At 50.8% G+C, this 23,245-nt stretch overlaps 1 protein-coding gene across 8 annotated transcripts in view; it reads left to right on the top strand.

The window, feature by feature from the left end:
- Positions 1-23,245, top strand: part of GATAD2A (GATA zinc finger domain containing 2A) — a 42,369-nt gene that overhangs the window by 16,479 nt on the left and 2,645 nt on the right. For 4 of the 8 annotated variants that reach the window (XM_031604115.2, XM_031604113.2, XM_031604112.2 and 1 more), the window contains exons 2-9: positions 1,699-1,773; positions 7,811-8,082; positions 16,312-16,441; positions 16,986-17,117; positions 18,264-18,353; positions 20,300-20,431; positions 21,488-21,655; positions 22,246-22,525. In XM_031604115.2, coding sequence (XP_031459975.2) covers positions 7,820-8,082; positions 16,312-16,441; positions 16,986-17,117; positions 18,264-18,353; positions 20,300-20,431; positions 21,488-21,655; positions 22,246-22,525 — 1,195 coding nt within the window. In that variant the 5' untranslated portion in view covers positions 1,699-1,773; positions 7,811-7,819. Of the gene's footprint in view, positions 1-1,698; positions 1,774-1,828; positions 2,626-6,843; positions 7,201-7,810; positions 8,083-16,311; positions 16,442-16,985; positions 17,118-18,263; positions 18,354-20,299; positions 20,432-21,487; positions 21,656-22,245; positions 22,526-23,245 lie in introns of those variants that run through there. The other 4 variants (XM_031604114.2, XM_090126088.1, XM_090126087.1 and 1 more) reach the window with 4 other exon arrangements.

Below are 23,245 nucleotides of genomic sequence, written 5' to 3'. Positions count from 1 at the left end.
AAAGCATCTCAGCCCTTTTCCCTTAGTGCTGTGGGGATGCTGGGCTGGAGCTGTGGGCTCGGAGCTCCGTCACTGCAGGGCAGAGCTGCAGCATCCCGTGGCAGGGAAGCAGTTAAACAGCTCCTCGTGTCCTCGTAAGATGAAAACTATTTTAGTCCCATGACAGGAGCACGATGGGAGTTTAATGCTACAGTTTGTTAAAAATGGAGGCAGGCAGGAGCCCCAGCAGCCCGACTCAGCTCAGACTTCCCATGTCCAGAGCACGATGGAAGGAGTGATTCCTTCTTGCTCCTCCAAAATCTTTTCTTTTTTTCCCCCCTCCTTTTTCCCAGCAGTGTCCCAACTTGCAGCTCCCTGCTCGCTGCAGCAGTGCTGCAGCTACTAATTAACACAGGAGCTCATCGCTTGTAATGGCTTTTTGGAGGCTTTGGTGCATCCCAACCAGGTGTGGATGCACCACAGCGTGGCTGCTGCTCACAGCACTGCTGGATCCTCACGAAGGCCCTGAAGTAGCTGTAGTGATGGTTTTCAATGGGCTACTAATTAGAAAAGCATTGAACTAATAGGATGAGCTATAATTAGCAAGACCTGCCCTCTAGATAGCTAATCAAGACCCAGAACACAGTTGCATATCCATTCATTAAGTTCCTCTATCTGCAATTTTGGAGCAATTTGTTTAATCCACTGGAACGTCTTTGGATGCTCTGAGCTGCACAGCAGGCAGAGGCACGGGGCAGAGGCACAGCATCCCCCAGCACCCCCAGTCTGGAGAACAGGAGGTGGTGAGCTGCTGTCCTGCCTGCAAACCACAGAAACCAGCTCCAAAAAAACTTTAGGAGGAGGGAAATGAGTGCTCGGAGCTCTTGGTAGCTTAGCAGAAAGGAGAGGCTGAGCTTCCAAGAAGATGCTTGGCAGCTGTAACACATCCATTGCTGTGCCCCAGCACAGGACTCGCTGCTGGGTTGGTGCTGTGGTCCTGTTTGTCACTCTGGACCAGCAGCAGTGCCATGTAGGCTCGTTGCCCGTCAGGTGTGTGGCCACATGGGTTGGTTTGATGGTGTTATCTCACTGACTGGTGTGCCCAGGCTCCCTCTTTCTTCCCTTGGTGTTTTCAGAGAGTGGGAAGAAGAAGGTGGGGATGTTGTGCTGTGTGTGCTGGGTCATAAAAGGGCTTTTGTGGAGTGTGAGCAAGTGTGGGTCAGCAGAACGTGGTGTGGAGCAAAAAGCAGATAAACGTGTGAGCTTCATCCATCAGAATGAATGTTACACACCTGTAGTTGAAGTGATTTCCCCCTACTCTCTGCATGATGTGGGCTTCATGGAAGCTCCTGCAGGGCTGTGGGCATGTTCTCAGGTGCCCCCAGGAGCAATGTGGGGCTGCACAATGCTGGGCTCCCATCAGAACGCTGCTGGGATTTAGCCAGCATCCATCTGGGCACGAGGACACGCTTGGGTGTCCTTCACATGCAAACACAGAATCACTGATTGCTGAATGGGGCTGGTGTGTGAGTTTGTGTGTTGATCCGAAAGCATTCGAACCCTGACTTCAATTCCTTCCCAGCTCAAATCAGAGGATGGAGTCTCTGCCCTTCCCATGGTTTTAGGGTCGCTGTCTCAGTGAGCGCATGCCAGCTGAAGGCAGTGGGCTTATCACTACGTGGACCAAAGGCTTGCTCACCTCCCTGTCTTTTCCTGCAGGACCTGCACTGCGGTCACTTTCAGCCACTTGGTGCAGACAGGACCCCCCGTGGGACCCATGAACCTCACTGACAGGTAGGACTGGGGAGGGGATGGCACTGGGGGTGGGGTTGTCATTGGTTTCGGGTGGTTCTGCTGCCTCAGCTGGCTGTAGCAGAGCTTGGGTATTGAACTCAGGTTCTGCCTTAACCAGAAGTCGCCTTTCACTTAACATTTAACTCCAAAATTTGTACGTCTCCGTAGTTTACTGATGGGCAGACAGAGGAGTTTCGCTTCCTTTTAGCTGGGCATTCACAACAGCTGCAGAGTATTTTCGGTCTTGAACAAGAGGAGAGGCAATAGCAAGCGCACAGAAATTCCTCCCTTGAGACCTGTGTAGATCTCGATCGTTTGTGCAACCCCCAGAAGTGAAGTGGTGAATGGAAATGAGATTTCTGTGGCTGCCCTATGGCTCTGCAGTGGTGTATGTGAAGCTCTGCGTTGGAAAGCCCTTAGGAATGGCTGTCCTGTGCTGGTGGTGCTCACCTCTCAATGGATTGTCAAATGAGCCATTAATTAATAATCTCAGGATTTGCCCAATGGCTGTTTTGTGGTGGTTTTTTTCCCCTTCTGATGATCTGTGTGAAGCATTCCTGCTCTTCACTTCTGATGTTCCTCCTCCAGAGGAGGTGTTGGTGCCACTGCTCATGGATGTACTGATCTGTTGTTCTATGGTTTGTGCCATCGTCAGCTTCAGAGCTGAGCCCAGGTTTGTGCAGAACAGAACCACCTTCAAGGGAAGGGCCAAGTGATGTCACACCAGCACCCTCTATGTGACATCAGCTGGCAGCGGAGGAGTGGGAGCAGCAGTGAGAGTCACTGCATCGCTGCCACGCTTCGACGTGTTGACCACAGTTGTGGAAACTTCTTAATCTGCTCTCTTGATCAGTGAGTAATCAACCTCCGAGCGCCCGCCGTGCAGCTCCGAAGCTGCAGAGATGTGCACATGAGTGCTGTCTCCTGGTTCAGCTCATTGCCTGAACGCTGTCCTTCTGAGCCCCAATCAAGACTTGTACTTAACTGCTGTTTTGCTCTGAGGAATCTTGGTAACTTTTTTTTTTTTGGTAATACAAAGCCCAGACACAGTCATTAGCAGACTTCCTGCCCGGTGGTTTCTAGACAAAAATAGATCCATAAAACTTGGGGGAGAATTCAGGTCAAGCAAAATCCCTCATGCAGTGTCTGTGGGCAGCACCCTCTGAGTGCACGCTGTGAACCCCAGCCGTGGCCTTAACTGGTGCAACTCTAAAGCCATTTATTGAAGAAGGGGGTGAGTAAGTGGAGAATAAGAAAACTCCCAGCATTGCCCAGGTCTTCCTCTTCGTGCTGTCCTTTGTGTCCAGTTTTGCTTATCCCCCCTGTGGGTGGACTGAGGCTGTATTGGTAGCTAATGCTGGCTGAACGCTGGGTGGATGGGTGGTAGGTCTTACTTTTGAGTGAAAATAAATGCTTGATGAACGGTTTTCAATCATCAGCTTTTATCTGTGAGGGCTGATGGGGCTGGGGAGGTGAGGTCGGGCTGTGTGCTGCTGCCATTGGATGTGGTGATGTGAGTCCCTGCTCTGGGGGAAGAGCAGCAGCACGAGGAAGAGCAGCACAGGTGTGGTCATGCATTTAAAACAAAGAAGCACTAATTTCTAAGATCACTTTGGCACTGAGTGCTTCTTGGAGGTCCTCACCAAATGCCAGCAGATCAGTTTGACCTCTCAGGCCGTGGCCGTTCCACATCCATGCAGCTCTGTTTGCTGTCAGCTGTGGCACACGGGGCTTTGTTAGGAATTGTGACTGCTGTGGTGCACGGAGTGCTCAGAATCCCGTGCTCTCATCGTTATTGTGAGCGAACGGAGCCAAGCTGTGCCATAAATAGTGATTTCTCTTAAGGTGCATTGACACAAAAGCAGAGCAAAGCAGAGCAGTGCCTTCATGTGCTATGGGACCTCTGCTCTCCTGCCTGGCTGAGAGCAGAGCTTTCTGCTCACGGTGCTGGGAGCCTCAGCACTCACACTCAGACTGATGCCCCCCTCCTGTAGTGCTATGGGCACAGCGCTGTGCTGGTGGGCTGGCAGTGGGACCTGCGGGTGCTGGGCGCTGCCACGTGGCTGCTGCTGCTGTCACAGTGCTGCGTGGTGCTCGGCTGTTGTGCAGCACCAGGCTGCAGCCCTGGGTTGCTTCCCACCATGGACCCACTGCTGTGCCGCCGTCCCCGCGCTCACCGCTGCTTCTTTCACCGTGCCTCGTGCCCTGGCACAGAGGAAACTTCTGTGAGCTTTCAGCTTCTACCAGCAGCGCTGAGTGAGGCTGCTTATCTTCCCCTGCACGCTCCCAGCGAGGGGAAACGATCCCATTGATGCACGGCGGGGTCGGGGCCGCCACGCCTGGGAGTGCCGCCGGTCGGCGTGCAGCACGGCAGCGTGGCAGCCGGCGAGGAAAGGGTTAAGGGCTGCCATTTTGTTATGTAACACCCTTAATGGACATATCGGTGAATGGCACCAAAATGGCAGGGCTTAACCCTTGGTGGGCTGGCAGCAGGGCACCCGCTGCCCCCCCCCGCCCCGCTGCTTCGGGGTGCTGCTGTGGGGAGCGCAGCCCTGGGGCGGCAGGGGAGCCCAGGTGAGGGCAGGTGTTGGAGCTCTCACTTCTGTCAGCCTGCTGTGTTTATCCTGCATTCATTCATTCTTTGCAAAAAAAAAAAAAAAGAAAAAAAAAAAAATCCTAACGATCGTCCAGACCTTGATTAGGATTCTTGAAATCTACTTTTTTTTTTTTTTTTTTTTTGGGATTTATACAGCCAGGTCGTGAACTCCTGCGTGTGCATGTGTAGGCATGCAGGTCTGAATGCGCCTTCACACAGTGCTACATGCAGGGAACAGAACTTTTCCCAGGAGCTCTCGCTTCTGCCTTCTTTCTCAGTGAGTGTATAGGAAAAAGACAAACAAAAAAGCCACGCAGCACCTATGGCACACCAAGGACCAGGGCTCAGCTGCAGCACGGAGCACATCCTGAAGCATCTCTGGGCTCTGATCAGCTGCACTTGGAAAATAGCTGGAGCCACCTCTGGCTGCTGCTCACCCAGGGGTATTGGCTTGCACGTGCCCTCACCTTCCCTTTCCTCTTCTGTAACCTTGCCCTTTTTTTTGTTGTTTTCCCTTTCACTTTTGATGCTGGGCAGGAGGGCTGCTGCTCTTTGGTTTTGGCTGCTGAAATAGTGCTGCAGAGCAGGGTTGCTCAGTGCTGCTCCTTTTGCTGCTGCTGGGGCTCCAGCAAAGCCTCAGGTGTCCTCCTCACTTCAGCTCTGTTTCCCATCACTGGTGCCATGCTGGGGCTGCCTGGCTTGGTTTGAGCCATGCTGAACATCAGGAAAAACTGGCACAAAGCAATTAATTCCCCACATCTCAAACTGGACCTTTCCTTTTTCCTGTTCTGTAGCTTTTCCAGCAGTTGAGCAGGTGGCAGCCATGGGCACTGCCATGCGTGGTGCTTCCCCAGCCGTGAGCTCAGCACAGGTTTGGGCTTTGGCTGCTGGCATTGTGCTCACAGGGCAGTGGAGCAGCGTGGAGGGCTTTGGGGCAAAGCATTGTATGCTAAACTGCCTTTGAATTGTTGGTAGGAGTTAATCTGTTACAGCAATAGCACTTAAAGCTGAGAATTGGCTGCTGAAGTCCTGAGCGCTGCGCTCCGAGCTGCGCTATTTGCTGTAATAAAGAGCGGAACCTCCCATAAAAACTTGAAATTTACTGCATAATGCTTTCTTACCCTTCCTCCTGTAGAATGGAAGGTGGAGTCAATGCTGTCTGCCCCCCCCCGTGTGTTCGGTGCCTGTGAAAGCTGGGGGAGGAAAAGTGGGGATTTGGGGCTGGCTTCCAAAGTGATGTGTTGTCCTTCACAGAGCCTGGGTGTTCTGAGCTGCTGATCTGTGCCCAGCCAGCAGAATCAGCTGGTGGAGATGCAATCCCAGCGTATCTCCCTAACAATTGCTGTCCCACGTTGCTGCCTTCCCGTTGCCATTGCAAAATGGAAAGGCTCCCTGCTGCTGTGTGCTGTCCTAGGGAGCCTACAGCAGGATGGGTGTGCTGGGAAGGTGCGTGTGTGCGTGCAGCCTGTGCTGTTGGCAGGGCTCACCCCAGGGATGCTGAGTGGGCTCTGGGGCTCTGCCCCACTGTGCACAGCTGAGCTGCTGTGAACATGGGTGTGTAATGTGGGGTTGTGGTTCATTACCTGTTTTTCCATCTTTGATGGTGTGTTATTGTTAAATATCACTGTGCGTGCAGGATTTAGACCTGTGGCATGCGGTAGAGATGGAGTCCTTCAGTATAGCTTGAAATTCCCCATCTCAGTCAAAAATGGGGGTAACAAAGGAAGAGAAATTACAGCATCTTATAAACACTCCTAAAATGTGGAGCCCGCTTTCTTGGGGCATGGAGGCACTGACCAGTGCCAGATCAGCACCAACTGCTGGAGCTGTGCTTCTCCTGCAGGACTGGGGGATGTACAGGTGCTGGAAGTGAACCCGGATTTGCTTGGTTTTGCTTCTTATCTTCTCGAGGAGGTTTTGCACCCAACCGAGCAGCCATGCTGCAGGAACAGCTCTGTGACAACACCAAACCCCCGTGTCCATGAGCTGCCTGCTGGCCTTTGGATGCAGCTCTGGCTTCAGGTACATCTGCACTCAGTGAACAGCAGTGAGATCTGCAATTCCTGCCCGGGTTGTTGGGGTGAGGGGCAGCCTTGCTGTCTGCTGGGCTGCCCATGGCTGGAGCTGGATGTGAGCTGCTGCTGGGCACTGAGCTCAGCCCAACGCACACACAGACACACAGACACCTTCCTGCCCAGCTCTGAGTCCAGCAGCAATGGGCTGAGCAGAGCTGTGTGCTGACTGCAGCCGTCCCTTAAAATAAAACCAAGTTCTTTGTATAACAGCAGGCAGAGAAACCTGCGGTCACCATGCAGGGCTCAGAGCATCCAAACTGCGGTTTCACGGAGCTCTCGGGTGACACTGGTGGATAATAGGGGGTGGGGGGGGTGCTGTGGAAGGGGGGGGGGGAGTGAGCAGAGGTTAATTACGTTGCGTAATTATGTTAATCTCGCTGCTAAAAACATTGGAAAGACTTGGTCCAACTATTGTGCGTCGGCCTGGCTCTTGAAATCCAGTTTAAAAGGAGGGGGGGGGACTGTGATGGGAGGGACTCTTAATTAATTAATTGGAAAGGGAAGGGAGGGCTCTTCCCGCCCTGTGCCAGCCCCGGGCGCCGGCGTTGCGGGCGGAGGAAGAGGAGGAGGAGGAGGAGCGGCAGGGATGCTGCGGGCGCTGGGGTTAGCCCTGCTGCGGGTCGCCTGCTGCCGGCTCAGACTGGTTTCTGGAAAGTGCTTTGTCTCGCAGGCTGCATCCTGGGAAGGGTCATGTGGAGCCCAGTGATGTCATGGGATCAAAGCCTGACTCAGCTCCGCGTCCGAGGGGTGTCGCAGGTACCCGCTGCCATGCTGCGAGCTCTGCCCCCCGCCCGGCCCTGCTCTCCTCCCAGGAGGGGCCGTGGTTGTGCAGGAGCACGGAGGGCTCTCCGTGCAGAGCGCGGTGGTCCCGAAGCCCGCAGCTGGGTTTGGGTCCTGGCAGAGACGTGGCAGCTCTCCCAGCCCGATCCTAATCTCCAATTTTGTAATTTACGCTTATTTGCATGTCAGGCAAATCCATACGTTCTTCTTCCTGCTTCTTGGGAGAGCTCCAAACTTTCTCAGTGGTGGGGGTTTGCGTGTTCCCCGCTGCAGCCTCCTGCTGCTGTTATTACAGTTCCTGCTTCTAGTTGATAGTCGGAGGGGTTTGAGCCTGTTTTCTTGTTTTGCCTTTTCTGTTTGTTTTCGCTTCACATCAGAATCACAAGCAGGGTGATGCTGGGTGCTTCAGTCTGAGATGTGTGCTGCAGATAGGGCAGGCGAGCGTACGAGCAAAACTTTTATTGCTCTTTCAGAACTTCTTCTTTCGCAGCGAGCGCCGTACTTTGCCCTGTTTTGAAATGAAGGTGTTTTGTCCAACTTACTTTTTGCCAAGCATTTAACTCGTTTGTGTCTCCTCTCTCCCCAGAGCCTCACAATGACAGAGGAAGCATGCAGGACACGAAGTCAGAAACGAGCCTTAGAACGTGAGGTACCACATAACGATGTGGACAGCAAGAAACTAAAAATGGAGAAAGGACTGTTAGGAACTGAAATAAGTGCTGAAGGAGACATGAAAATAAAAACGGATCCCGGAGCTGGAAAAGTGCAAGGACTGTTAAAAAGCGGAGAGGTGAAAGCAACCATTAAAGTGGAGGTTCAGACGGGAGACGAGCCCGTGGACATGAGTACTTCCAAAAGGTGAGAGGGGAGGGGACCTGCGTGGGGAGACGTGCTTGGCTGGCACTGGGAAGGAGCTCCCTGTGCCTTAAGGGTAGCAGGAGCCCAAATCTGCAGGGCAAACTGCAGGTCTGGCTCCTGCTGTGGCATCCAGCTGCTCCTATGCAGTGCTGGTGCTGTGTCTTCCATAAGCTCAGGCAGCTGTGACAAGCAGCTGAGTAAAGAAGCATTGTCCTGAACAGAAGAACATACAAGCTGTAAGGAGGATGCACTTTGAGCTACTGGTTGAGATTTAGAGGATCGTATTAATTGAGCTCTGATATATGAAAAATAATAGGTGGTAATTGCCCAAACAGAGGAGTTTGAATTGCGGCTTGATTCCTCCTGACAGAGCAGCGTGTATGGATAAGTGAGAGTTTCTTCTTATAGTAAAGGGTGGATTTTGACACTGGGAGTTGCTGTGAAATGATGGCACCCTTCTGCAGCAGTTCTGTGTAGCACGGGTTCTTGGTGCTTTCCTGAAACACCAACATCCCTTCCACGTCTGAACGCTGACATCTCAAAGCACGAATTCAGAGTTGCTCATTGCTTTGGCACAGGATGTTCCCTTTGACCTGTACTTGTGGTACGCAGGTGAATCAAGCGTTCCTGATGGAGGGGCATCACCTTACAGCCAGATTCCAAATCTTCTGCTGTATCCAGCCCAGCTTCTGTCCATTGCAGGATAAAAGCTTGGTCTCCACGAAGACCTTGCTTGCTTTATGCTGCAGTAAGATGAAGTGTAATGAGCAGGAAGTCAGGAGCCTCGTTTATTCCCAGTTCCATTGGAACTGTAAGGAATGGGACTTGCCTGCGTGCAAAATGGGTTAAACAGTTCTCAGGGTATGAATCTGCATCTGCTTGGATGTGAGGCATTACAGCAGTGCAGATTTGAGATGTGAAACTGAAAACACGAGATTCTTATCAACTGCGAGGGAGTTATTGGGAGGAGGGGTGCTGCTGGGAAGGCCAATGTCTTTGATGTGTAATGGCAACTCACCCGTAAACTTTTCCCAACTTTTAATGCTTGAGAAGCAACAAAGACCCCAGCAGCTCTATTCAGGAATCACTTCTGTTTTTGTAAAGTAAGACCTCCTCCATCAGCTTGCTTGAGGAAAGGGGAAGAGCTGTCAGCTCTTTACAAACCTGCTGCAAAAAGGGCAGTAAGTAACTCAGGTTGCTGGAGTTGATGTCTGCGAGGTGCTCCTGTCCTGCTCAGAAGTTACTGGGGCAGTTGGTGGTTCCCATGTCATGCAGTGTGTTGTGCTGATAGGAGCCAATCTCTTCAGGCATCTTTTAGTATAATCGCTGGCTGCTAATTAATGCAAGTATGCATACTGTGATTTTTTTTTTTTTGAAGAATATCTGAGAAGATCACTCATACCTGAAAGCTAACAAGTTAGAGTCGGGCATCCTCACTCTCTTGTTGCAGTACTTGCCCCCACATGCACGTGCTCTTTGTGAATCTGTTTTGTAAATGTGTGCCAGTGTTTGTGCTGTGAGTGCTGCAAGGCTCACAGTGGGGTGGGGGCAAGGAGCTGCGTGCTGAGCTTCCCAAGGAGCACTGATCCAGTTGGGGTGAGGACGTGTCTGCCGTTTCGGGTGGTGGTGGGATATTGCTGTATCCCATTTATGCACAAAAGGAGACGAGGTTTCCCTGTACAAAAATACACTTGGCGTAAGGAGGCATTCTGAAAGCGAGCCCGTGGAGTTAATTATCATAAACGTAATTAAGAACTTTGTGATACTCTGGCTGAGCTCTTTCTCTGTGTAAGTTGGGATGCTGGCATGAAATCCTTAATAGGAGCACAGGCATGGCACAGGGTGCAGATGCCTCCTAGGGCTGCCACTCTCAAGATGCTTTGATACAGGGGAAGCTTGGATGAAATCTCGCATATATAAGAGCACAATCAGTGTTTGTGGGAAGGTGGGACTTAATTTCATAAGGATGTTTTTAGGTGAGGGATTTACCTCTCAAACACCTTTGATCTTCAGAGGAATTCAGCTTTCATAAGACCTGTGTTTTCAAAGTAGCTGAGCTGATTTTGTGAGCAGATGAATAAAAGCTGTTGCTGGAAGTGACTGAGCTACTACTGACTCCTGGGTTGGGTAAATTCATGCGCAGTGATGTATGGGGTTCTGGCTTTTAAACTTCCTTTAATGCTTTTAGAACTGAAAACATAATATTTTCCTTGGAAAAGGTGGCCCGGCAGTAATCGTGGTGGAGCTGACGTCAAGCTGATTGAATGGATGATCCTTCTGAAATCATTTGATTTTTCTTTTCAAGATTTGAAATGCAGACCTGGCAACATCTCAGCACTAAACTTAAAAAATAGATTTTGCTTAATTTTTTTTTTTTTTTTTCCCCCCTGAACCTTAAAGTTAACTTTAAAAATAGTATCTGGTTGGAGCACATGTTCTGATGCCAGAAGAAACAGAAGGAAGCCTGTAGTGGTGGAAGGCTCTGCGAGGTCACACCAGGCCAAAGCCAAGCCTGCTTCTCTGCGTGGCATCCCTGTGCTGCAGGGCTGGTCCAGGAGGAAGGAGCTCTCCCCTCTTCATAAGGGCACGGACTGTTGGCAGTGGGATGGTTCAGTAATGTGCTGTGTGAAGGGCTTTGCTTTGATATGCATCGATGCTGGAGGAACAGAGCATGTCAGGCTGCCTGAGCTCTGCCCTCTTGCCTCTTTCCTGGCCCTTTCCTCCATTCGTTGCTCTGCATTCAGCCCCCCTGCTCTGTGCTGTGTGCACTGATGGCTTTATAACCTGATGGTAGCATCTCCTGAGTTGGATGAAACAAACCAGTGCAGTGATGGTCCAGCTCCCAGAAAGCTGTGGTGGACACCATGAGTGATGTTCCTGGACACAATCCTGTCCTCATCCACTGACAGCTGTGTGCCTTGTGTTGTCTTCTGCAGAGTCCTAGTTTTCCTTCCAGTTGAAACAGAAGTCTGGCTAAGCCAACCAGTCCCCATTTGGCACTTTTGGGTTATGTTCCACCACGGTTGCCTGCACCCTTTTGTTGTCTCCTGATGTGTGTCCCACAGAAGTACAAAGTACAGCCAGAGCCCTGGGCTCTCCAAGTGGCACATGAGCTGGATTGGCTTAAGCCACGGCTTGTCTGCCTCAATGGAAACAGTGAACAAGAAGGATGAGGGCTCTGTGGGCATCCCTGCAGTTGGTGCATCTCAGATGCACTGATGCTCAAGTCAGCATCTCAACTCTTCATTCCCTTTAGTTTACAGTCTTGCTGGTTATAATATCTGTGCTTGGGGGGGGGTTGCCTTGCTCTGGAACCCCAGAACAACCATCTTCTGCATGTGTTGTGTGGTACAATGAAAAATAACATCTAGTGGGAAGCATTTGGGAGCTGTGTGTGAGCTGGCTGAGCTGCTGTGCCCTGCCTGCGTGTTCCTGATGGGCTTTGGAGTCTGAGCGTTGGACTTTGAGTTCTGGATTTGGTTTTTCGTTTGTTCATTTTGGTTTTTAGCCTGGCTTAAAAAAAAAAAAAAAAAAAAGTTTCTTGAGGGATTTTAATGCTGTGTTTTAAATGCAGAGATGGTTTGATTAAAATTTAATTTATGTTCAGAGGAAGGGCAGGAAAGGAATGAAGTTTGCTTTGCTTCGGTTGCACACCGCGGTTGCTAGATCCATCACAACCCCTTTGATTCATGTGGATGCATCTCCAAAAAAAAAAAAAAAGAGTTCTCTTTTCCCCACTGCATTGCTTGTTCTTGCCTTGTTTGTCTTCCTTCCCTGCCAAATATTTTTGGATGGGAGTATGCAAGAGATCGCTGAATGGACTGAGGCAAAACTGTTGCATATTTGCTCATGTAGATGAAGCTTTCGTCTGAGCAATGGCTGCAATGCCTCCTTCAGTTACCTGCTGCTGGGCACAGTGTGCTGGGAGAGCACTGTGCAGGCTGAAGCTTTGCAGGGCTGTGCTGTGCAGCTGGGCTTTCCATGTTTCAGGTCAGTAGTTCCGTAACTTCAATGCCACGCTCAGTGGATTGATCATCGATTTTCCTTTATTTATTTTTGGGGGGAGGGATTGAAAGAGCGTGGAGAAGATACGGTCTGCAAAAGGCAGCTTGTATTTCGTGTCACATCAGTGTCTCTGGATCGGTAGGAACAAATGTAAAGGCGTTGTGGTTCTGGAGCTCTCCCATGAAATGGTGAAGCTCTGTGAGCTGCTCTGTGGCTGACATCCCCTGAGATGAACCTTCCCAGCAGAGCCCGTGGGCCCTGGGTGCCTCTGTTAAGAGTTGAGATCACAGCTTTGTTCTCTGTGGTAACACATCATTGAGACTTCAGTCTCGTGGATGGTGGTCCTGTTATGGGTGTTGAGTCCATCTCCACACACCTTGGCCCTCAGGTGGATCGTCTCCAACACAACACCTTCATTTGGTCATTTGCTGCCCCAGCTCAGAGCTGTGAGGCTGCATTCAGCCTCCTGGCCCCGTTCCTTTACGTCACCAACTCAGTGTCCCCAAGGAAATGTGGCTTTTCTGCTTTGTTCCATTGGTTATTTTCTTCCGGAGTCATCGTGGTGCTCTCAATTGCCAGAGGATGCTGCAGGACTGCGAGGAGAACTTCCAAATAGCGTGATGCATGCATCCTTCTGCTGAGGGGTTTATAAAATGGAATGGAAGGAAAATGGAAGGAAACGGGGCCCTTTTCTTTGGGCATTTGGTGACCTGGGGCTCTGCGCTCACTGCTTTACACAAACTTTCTGCAAGGTCTCTGTTCAGCTGTGGTTTATTGCTGAGGATGCTTAAATAGGGGCAGCAGCACTGCTTTCATCTTCCTGTGTACAGCCCGGGCGATGGAGACAGCAACGTTTATGAAAGCTGAAGGGGGGAATAATAGAATTATGTCTTTATTTAGCTGAAGGACATGCCTGATGGCTTTGGAGGATAAAGGTCACAGTGCCGGGGCGGCCATCCCAAGTTATTAACTGCTGGTGGCAGCATTTGTTCTGCAAGTGCTGATATTCCCATTGTCTTCCCCATTTTGAAACATCTGCTTTAAATTCCTCTCTTTACACACAGGCTGACAGAAGAGCGGGGCGAACTCTTTCCTTATTTTGTTTTTTTTTGTTGTTGCTGTTGCTGTTTTTAAAGAAAGGTCGTTTAGCAGAGCTGTGCTCTGCCTCCCCACGGTCGCTTTGGCCGTGGTGTAAAGCTGGCAGCGTTCGGCGTGGGTGAGCGGTGCTGCTGGGATCCCTGGTCTCTGGGATGGAGCTTCGTGTTGAAGCACGGCCCATTTCCATGCAGATTGGACGTGCTTGCAGGGCTGCTGTGCTCTGGATGCAGCAGTGTCGCGTTGGTGCTGGAGGTTCTGCTCTTTCCTCCCATTCCGTCTCATTCATCTTCCCAAAGGTGCACTGAGGCAGATTGCTGCTGGTGGAGATCTCTGTTGGCTGGTGCTCCTGTTGCAGCAGTTCCAGGCTTGGCTGTGCAGCTCTCTGTGCCGTTTCCTTCCTGAGGGATCCAGAAGCCAACAAAGCGAGGATCCCAACAGCAGCGCAGCGGCTCTCTTTGGGACTTCCTTTTGTTTTGCCTGTTCCACTCCTTTTTCTTGAGAAGCCCCGTTCCGTCCCTTGGCACACGGACCCGCGGTGCTGCCCCACGGCCCGGCCCGCTCCATTTTCTGTGCCACCACCTGGTCCTGACCTCACCTCACAAAATGAAGGCCGGGCCGCACCGGCTGGGACCGCCCGTTGCCATGGCTTTCGCCCTGCGGGTCACGTGATGCTGTGTCACGTGACCCCGCGGTGCCCCACTCGGCGCAGGACGGCGGCGCCTGGAGGGCTCTGTGGGGCTCTGTGGGGCTCTGAGGGGCTCTGTGGGATTCCATGGGGCTCTAAGGGGAGCCCTAAGAGGCTCTGTGGGACTCTAAGAGGCTCTATGGGGCTCTAAGGGGGGCTCTAAAAGGCTCTGTGGGGCTCTGTGGGATTCCATGGGGCTCTGTGGGGCTCTAAGGGGCTCTGAGGGGCTCTGTGGGGTTCTAAGAGGCTCTATAGGGCTCTGTGGGATTCCATGGGGCTCTAAGGGGAGCTCTAAGAGGCTCTGTGGGATTCCATGGGGCTCTATGGGGCTCTGTGAGATTCCATGGGGCTCTGTGGGACTCTAAGAGGCTCTATGGGGCTCTGTGGGATTCCATGGGGCTCTAAGGGGGGCTCTAAAAGGCTCTGTGGGGCTCTGTGGAACTCTAAGGGGCTCTGTGGGATTCCATGGGGCTCCATGGGGCACTGTGAGACTCTAAGGGGTTTGTGGGATTCCATGGGGCTCTGTGGGACTCTATGGGGCTCTGTGGGATTCCATGGGGCTCCCTGGGGCTCTGTGGGATTCCATGGGGCTCCATGGGGCTCTGTGGAACTCTATAGGGCTTTGTGGGGCTCCGTGGGGTTCCATGGGGCTCTATGGGGCTCTGTGGGGTTCAGCCCCTCTGTGGTTTGCAGGGCTGCTGCTGTAGGGACTGTCCCTCAGTATCAGAACCCCAGTCCTGAGTTCTGCCGTGCTGTTGGAAACGGGCCCGTGGGTGATAGCACTGCTCTGCTGTGTCACTGCGCCCGTCGCTGTGCTGCTCTCCTCCCTGCGGGCTGGTTGTGCTCTGAGCCATGGAACCATGGAGGTTCCATGGTTCAGGAGGGACCAAAGCACCACATTGCCCCTGTGGTGCATATGGGTGAGCTTGAGGACTGGAGCAGGCAGCAAGGTCCCATGAGGTCCAGAACTGGGCGCCTCAGATCCCCATGGTTACAGCAATCTCAGTTTGTGAGTGCCACGAGGGCCTGGATTCCCACCTGGAGCAGCTCAGGCTGGCAGAAGGCTTCAACCACATCCCCACCTCCTGCCTGGACCCATAGATGGTGCTGCTCCATGGCTCACGCTGCCCACTGCCACCCACCACCAGGCCCTGTTCTGTCACAGCCCATCCGAAGGCACCAGCAGCCAGTTCTGTGCCACCAGGTACAGGAACACACTGGAAACCTTCCACCTGTGCCTCTGCTGCTTTGGAAGCCCTCAGAGTTTCAGTAGGTCGGGTTTACTGGCTCGCTGTGCCCTCTAGAGGACACTTCTCCCTTTGTAATCCTTTCACCAAAGTGGAAATTGCATTTTGAAAGCTTTCCGTGCAGCTCTCGGCTGGCTTTGCTGTATCCCAAAGGTGGCTCCATCTGTGGGTCTCCTGGTCTGTGGGGCACGCGGCTCTTCGTTGATGTTGCTCAGTGTGAATATCCTTCACATCTCTAAATTAGAGAATATGGGTTAATTATTGGATTCTTGATATATGGGGAGTAGCAGTAAAGCCTGGAAATCGTTCTTTAATCTGAGGGGCAGTTACCTGATAGGAAGAGGCAGAAAGCTTCCGTGCCACATCTCTTACCTGTGAGTAGTACAAGCCACACTTAAATATTTGCTTAGCCTTGCTTGGTACAAGCTCTCCAGGCATTTTTCCTAATGCATAACTCACCACAAATTTAGAAGGCTCACAGTGTAAACTTCATTGTTCCTACTTCTGGTTTTGGGTTTCAAGGAAAACAAAACACAGCCGTGTGTGCGTTCAGCTCTTCTTGCTGTCAGCCCTTTCACACGCGCCGCCACCGCTCCCTGTGCTCTGCTGTCCCCTGTGCTGTGCTCCTGACAGACCTCCCTGCTCCCACAAACCATGCTGTGTGCTTTGAGATCCCAAATCCTGGCACCAAAGAGGATCTGCTCCTGCCATTCCTGGATGGTGACCCCGATGCATGGCTGGGCTCATTCCCAGCTGCTCAGGAAACTGTGATGTGCATTGAGGGAGCAGCAGCAGTGCTGTCTGCACATCACATCCTCCCCGACCCTTTTATTTATTTTTTAATGCAGTTTAGTGTTTCCTCCTAATGGATCTGAGGGGTGAGAGGTGTAGAAAGGTTATGTCCTAAGAAAGTGCTCAAACATAGGTCGGAGACTGTGTGTGAGTTGTTTCAGTTGTTTCCTTAAGGTTCAGGTAAGTAGCCTGGGTGGGGAGGTCAGAATACAAAATCCCTTACATTAAGAGAGGAAAAAGAGAAGGGGAGTCAGGTTCTTCCTTGCAGCACATTAAGGAGGCAGTAAGTTGAGAGATACGGGAATAAAGTATCAGGAGGCTGTAAGTCACACCGTGCAGCACGCAGCGCTTGTTCACTTGTTTTTATTAACTCATTCTCTGTGTTTTCCTTCTGATTTGCAGTGAAATAAAGAGAGAGAAGCGAGTCCCCTCCCCGGATGTCATAGTGCTGTCAGACAATGAACCTTCTAGCCCTAGAATGAATGGTTTAACAAAAATAGCATTAAAAGAGACCAACACGGAGGCACTCATGGTGAGTCCACTGGTCCTGACACACTGCAGCCTGGGCTGTCCTCTTTCTGCAGAGCCACCTGCAGCTGGGGGTCAGGGGAACCCTGACTCCATGAGGATTGGTTTGGGGGGGGGGGGGGTCCTGCAGCTGTTAGAGGCTGATGTGTGCTTTATTATTACTTTCCAGGCTCTCACCTCCTTAACATTTTATGTGCTTCTTAAGAGCACATTTTTCAGAATTGACTTTTTGGCAAGGTTTATATTGGTGGGCACAATATCCCATACTCAGCGTGTCGCTTGGCTCTTCATTTGACTTTTGTTTTTTTCATTTCCCTTATGGAAATTACCAAAGCTTTTTTTTTTTTTTTTTTTTTTTTTCCCCCTTGGCCTTTGAGCTCTTTTTCCACCCTCAGTTTGTGTCCCTGCATTGCAGACATGTCAGTGATATTAAGACACACATGACAATTACAAGGCAGTGAGGTCTTGTCGTAACTTGCATGGTATCTGTCTTTCCCTCTGCCCCCTCCCTGTTTTCCCATCCTCAATTGCCTTACCCGGCCCTGCAGAAAAGCAGTCCTGAGGAGCGTGAGAGAATGATCAAACAACTGAAAGAAGAGCTACGGTTAGAGGAAGCAAAGCTTGTCCTATTGAAAAAGCTACGGCAGAGTCAAATCCAGAAGGAGACCACTACTCAGAAGGTACGTCTGCTCCTGCTGATCCTTATCTTGCCTCTTGGAATGAAGGGAAAAAAAAAAAAAGATATTAAACTGTGGCAATTCCTGTGACTTGCAGAGCTTTTGAATGCAGCGTATTTTGCTTTTTGCCAAACCTTTGTGAATTAAAGTGTATCCCATTAACCGTTCCTTCCTGCGGCGTTTTGGTCTCGCCAAGATGAGAAGACAAGGCAGCTTATCCCATCAGCTCTAACCTAAAGCAGAATGGCTTTTTGGTAACCTCAGGTGTGTTAATGAGTGAAATACACTGCAGATTACTAAACACAGTCCTTAAAGCAGCACAGAAAGAGCTGGCATGCGTTTGGAGGAGGATCTGCTGCGTAACAACCCTGCCAGCGTGGTTATGGATGTGCTCACATCCCCACTGCCAGGATCTGCTCTGCCAATTCCTGCCTTTCCTCCTCCTCCTCCTCTCTTGCCACCCCAGCAGAAATTCCCCCTTTGTGTCGAGGAGCTGCAGTGTCACCATCAGGCTCAGGCTCTGTCACAGTGCTTTCTCACCTCTTTGACTTTGCAGTGTGCGGTGCTGACGCGATGGATTTTGTGCAGGGGGTGCTGTGTAGGTGTCAGCTGGATGTTAGCACCTCTCCATGCCTGGGTTTGCTTGTTGGTGTCTTTCTCCTGGACTTCTGAGGTGCAAATAAAGCCAATGAAATAGCATGCAGTTCCCTGCTGAGTGATGAACTTGGGGTGCCGGAACTCAGCAGGGTCAGTTGGTGTATCCTCACCTTAATAAGTGAAACCTTTAACTTTTTTTCACTTTGTTATGTTCAAACCCAATTATTTGGAACCAGTAGTAACAGAGGATGAGACTGAAGCAAGCTATAAACCGAGGCTGCTGAAACAGAGTTCTGCATTGCTGTGCTTTTGGTGCATAGGCTCTGTTCTTTTTCTGACATAACCTTATCTATACTTGCCTAATCACTCTCCATTTAAATACGCCTGGTGAGGTGCTCGGAGGAAGCAAAGGGTGGGGGAAGGGGAAACCCACAGTCTTTGAAGATTCCCTTACTAAGGCGAAGGAGGTAAACGCTTTTATTCCCTTAGCCTCTGTGATTCTGCCTACACCCTTACACTCCTCTGCTTTCTTTCTGGTTTTTCCTCTTCCAGCCTGCCTGTTCCTCTGGGAGTGCTGTGGCCACCCCTCCGCCCTTGGTGCGGGGCATGCAGAGTGTTCCTGCTGGCAAGCCGTCCCTGCAGGTCAGTGGGGCGGGCCAGGCTGCCAGGTAGGGCACACAGCAAGCAGGGCACGGGGCAGCACAGGCTGGCAGCTCACTGCTCACAGCCAGGTGGAAGCTCTGAGACAGAGCCAGCACTCGCTCCAACACACCCCACTGTGTAAGAACGCTTGGGGTGGGAGATAGAGGTAGGACGTCACACACAGATACCCCTCCAAAGCTTATCCTCATCATCCTGAGGGCCTCATCTGCTCCACTGATAAATGCACGCAGGTTGTGGCTGCTAAAGACCTCTGGCAAAAGAGTTTTGTCGTAGGAACGCTGTGGCAACCTGTTGCTGTGGGCTGCAGGTATTTAATTGTGCCTTCAGGATGGTCACCTGAAGGCTGCCAGGTTTTCCTTTTTGGCTTGGTGGCTGAGTGGCACGTGCTGGTGAGGAGGGTCTGTTCAGGCTGAACTGAATGTGATGTTGGAAAGCCTTGGGGGGAAAAAAACAACCAAGGGAATTGGCATCTGTCAGCCCGATCTTCCTCTGAGTTTGGTATCTTGCTTCACTTTCAAATTTAAAACATTTCTGATGATTTACCTCGGGCTGATCTGAAGCAAATTTCAAAACAGTTTCAGCAGAAAATGCTTTTGCTTGGAAAATACCAGCTCTTCATCTGAGAGCCCCTCAGAGTGCTCTGCATGAGGGGTGGGGTGGATGTGTGCTCCGTTTGGGAGACCTCAAAACTCGAGGCACTCTGTCAGCTTGAGTATTCTCTTCCTTAAGGCGAGTTGCCTTCTCAGGAGACAGCACTTTCAGAGGAACTGGACCACGAGTTAAATCCCCACACATGGGCTGTGAGCCTGCAGCTCTGTGTGTGTGTGCCAGTGGGCAGAGCAGAGAGCTGGGAGCTGCGGATCCAGTGTTCAGTTTCTCTGTCTCATTTGTGGCGTTTGGGCAAATGAACCTCACCTCCATCTGCTTTTGCTTGACTGTGAAAACTCTTTAATTCCTGCGTGTAGGAGTTGACATTTGGTTTCCAATTGGGGGGTGTAACAGAAGGGGATTAAGCTTCCCCCGTCCTCACTACGTGTGTGCAGGCATTGGGAGCTCGTGGATGTGAGAGCTCCAGTGTGTGCAGCATCTTAATTTGGGGGATGATGGTCAGTTTGGGGTCGGGGTGAGGGGAGTGGTGGACGTGCAGAGCCCTGTGAGCAGAGTGGAGGGGTTTGCTGCTCTGAGCAGTGCTTCCAGACGAGGCTGCGTCGTGCTCTGCAGGAATGTAAGTGATGCATGAAACCTTTGGCTGCATTGTGAGAAACTTCCAAGATGTATGATAGTCCACAGCTCAAAAAAGATGGTCGGTGGTGTTTCAGACCTCTCTAGCTTGACTTCTTTTTTTTTTTCCCTTTTCTTGCACACATGCCCATGCCAAACCCCCCCAGCCTCCTGCATCCCCAGCTTCTGTCTGCCCTTTGCTTCTCCTCGGAGCCAGCAGTGTGTATGCCCCTGTTCCCTCATCCTCTCAGAACATAAAGTTGCTATTCATTGTCTGCTTGCTTGCTTGGAATGCGAGCTGTTCAGAAGCCAGCTTGACCATGTCCAGTGCTGCAGCCTTTGCTGTCCTCGTGCTGAAGCCAGATACCATTCATCACATCAGGCACTGAGGAGAGCTGCTCTCATGCACATCGTGCTCCTGTTGCAGCGTGGCTCCCTGTGTCTCTCAGTGGTTCTTGAGCTGCTGAGCTGTGCAGGGGTGGTGGATGGAGACGTCTTTCAGGGCTGCTCTTTACATTTTGAACTCTGTGCAGAGTGTGAGAGAACAGCCCCTGAGCACACAGCCTGCACACCTCTGTGTTCTGATGTCTGTATTGCTGCGTAACGTTTTGGACACTGCTTTTTTTGGTGCTCTGAGCAGAAGAGAGCATGCATCCAAATGCAGCAGGATGAAAAACGCAAGTAAACTGTCCTCTGTTTTTCAGACCTCTTCTACACGTATACCAGGCACTGTTATTCCTCCTCCATTGGTTCGTGGTGGGCAGCAGACCTCTGCAAAATTAGGAACCCAGCAAAACACACAGATAGTAATGCCACCTCTTGTCAGAGGAGCACAGGTATTTCCTTCGTGGTACATCTGTTCTGTTTTTCCTGAATGTGTCTTAAATGTTTCCTTAGCTGTCATTCTGCTTAGCTGGAAGGATCCTTTATAGTTTTCATTCATTGCTTAATAGAAGTATATTGCCACTGAAGGACCATTGCAGCTCATGCTTGCTTTGCTGTCCCATAACACTCCCAGTGAACTGTGGTGATGCAGAATACTGCCTTACCCTCACTGTGTCCTCCCCTGGCTGCACCAGAGACTTCTGCTTGCTTTATTACAAGAGCTAATGGACAGGCTCCCAGCTTCACCCTCTGCCTGGGAGAGCAGCAGCAGAGGAAACAAACTGTAATCCCTTCCTCTTCTTTCCTCATCATTCTTTCTGCTGTATCAATTTCACTGTTTCAAACGTGAAAACTCCCTTTTTTTTTTTTTTTTTGCTCATCGTGTCTGTCTTCAGGTTGAATAAGAGCTGCTGAAATGAGATAGTCAACTGGAAATGGGGAAGTGCTACATTGCAGGGTCTTTATCACCTGTCACTGGAGGAGTAGGAAAGCAAAGCTCTATTTCATTTGGCCTTCTGGATTTCAGACTTCCGTGGGGAACTGAGGAAAACAATATTTTCTTGTTAAATGAGGATTTATTTTGTAGCAGAAGGTCCACTTTTATCTATTGCATAGCCAGCATTGAGGGGAAGGCAGAGCACTTGGTGGTTCATTTTCTTTCTGTTCCGATAGGGAGAAAACCTCATTCTGAGAAACAGCTTTCCTAATGCCTTTAAAATGAAACAGGCTTAACAGATAGACCTTTTAGAAGAAATTTGACGTGGGAACTTGGATTTTTGGCACAGCTCTCTAGCCTGCAACGTGATGGCTTCTCATAGGAGCATCTCTTTCGATGCCACATTCCAGTTGTTTCGTTTTGAAAGGGAAGAACATCCCATTCTGACACAAACATCAATTACTGCGCTTTCTTTGCGTTCCCTTCCTTGCCCCCTTCCCATCCCATCGACTCCCCACGCTTATCTCCTGCTGTCTGATCATTTCATCAGCCCATTTCTGTGTCTTCCCAGCAAATCCACAACATCCGACAGCACTCCAGCACGGGGCCGCCTCCACTGCTGCTGGCACCACGGGCATCAGTCCCCAGCGTCCAAATTCAGGGGCAGAGAATTATCCAGCAGGGCCTGATCCGTGTGGCCAACGTCCCCAATACCAGCCTGATCGTCAACATCCCTCAGGTGAGCACTGCAAAATCCTTTATGCCAAATGCATTCGTTGAATGCGGTGTTCCTCCTCGTTTCGCATTGGGTGTTTTGGACAACGGATGGAAACGTTGGGATGTTTTGTCTCTCTTTGTTGTCGTGTTTTCATAAGCAGAGCTCAAGGTGGGCTTCTGTCTTGAGCAGCCTGCAGGTCCTGCTAATGCTGATGTTGTATAAAAACTGTGGACAAAAGCAGTTTGAAGTCCTAAAGAAAAGTGCCCCTTTCCTTTCAGATTTCCAAAACTGTGTGATTGAGTTGATAAGAAAGAAAAGTCAGTTCCTTATGAAAGAATTAGAGGGTTGGATGATGGGTAACGCATGTAATAGGTGGTACACTGTTGCAATAAATGTCAATCCTGTGACCCGCTGGTCACTGCAGAAGTAAGCTTTAGGGGCAGGCAGTCCAGTCCCCCCCCCAAGCACCTTCACACACTCATACAGCATCCCCAGCTGATGGGAGTCACTGAGTCCCAACTCCTGATCACTGCTCATTGCCCCCCAGCACAGCCCCACTGTACCGACGTGGCCCGGCACGTGTCACTAAGCTGTGTTTTCTTTCCTCCAAGGCCTCTCCAACTTCAATCAAAGGTACAACAGTGACATCAGCTCAGGCCAATGCCACCTCCACCAGCGCTGCTTCCATCGTCAACTCCAACGAGTCGCCCGCCAGCCGGCAGGCTGCAGCCAAGCTGGCGCTGCGGAAGCAGCTGGAGAAGACACTGCTGGAGATCCCTCCTCCAAAGCCACCTGCTCCAGAGATGAACTTCCTGCCCAGCGCAGCTAATAACGAATTTATTTACCTAGTTGGATTGGAAGAAGTTGTGCAGAATTTGCTGGAAACTCAAGGTGAGATGGCAGTTGCGCAAAGGTGAGGAGAGAACCTTTCCCATCCGTGATGGGAACAGCAGGCAGCAAGCCAGGCTTTCCAGGACTAAATCTTCATAGTCTGTCTAATCTGGGGTTCACTTCCATCACCATTTTTCAACTTGCTGTAACTGTAAAGTTGTAGAATTGCACGGTGCTGGGATTTCCCAGAGGCTAGGCACTGATTTAGTTCTCCTGGACTTTAGTTCTCCCAGGTGACTTCCTGTCATCCACATATTTATGCATCACCACGGTGTTCTCCATCTGCATTTTCAGCAGATAAAGGGATGTTCCTGGGGAGAAATGAAAGCACTATCCTGGAGGAACTGCCTCCAAACAAATGAAAACTCCAGCTCTGTTGCCAAGTCCACGCAGAAGACAAGAAGAAAATCTGAGTTGGTTAAAAACTCTCCTTGTCCCTTCTAGGCTGCAGATCTCTCTGGTTTATCAGGTGTTTCGTAACTATCAAACAGTTGGGCAGATTTTGTCTCAACAAATAGCACCACTTCTCTTGCCCCACTCCCTGATTTTTGCAATGCACTTGCCATTCAGGATGGTTTGAGGAGGGTGAGGAAAGAAGGATCTGCAGGATGCCTGCACGCCAACAGAGGGAGGTGAAAGAACATCGAATAGTGCAAAAAGCTGAGGAGAGGGGGGGAGGAGTGGGAGGGTCGTGTATGTTTTTGTGATGGAGTATCTTGA

Source organism: Phasianus colchicus, chromosome 28 (genome assembly GCF_987193195.1).
Source record: "Phasianus colchicus chromosome 28, bPhaCol1.hap1.1, whole genome shotgun sequence".
Lineage (NCBI taxonomy): Eukaryota > Metazoa > Chordata > Aves > Galliformes > Phasianidae > Phasianus > Phasianus colchicus.
This window is presented reverse-complemented; position numbering and strand designations above follow the sequence as displayed.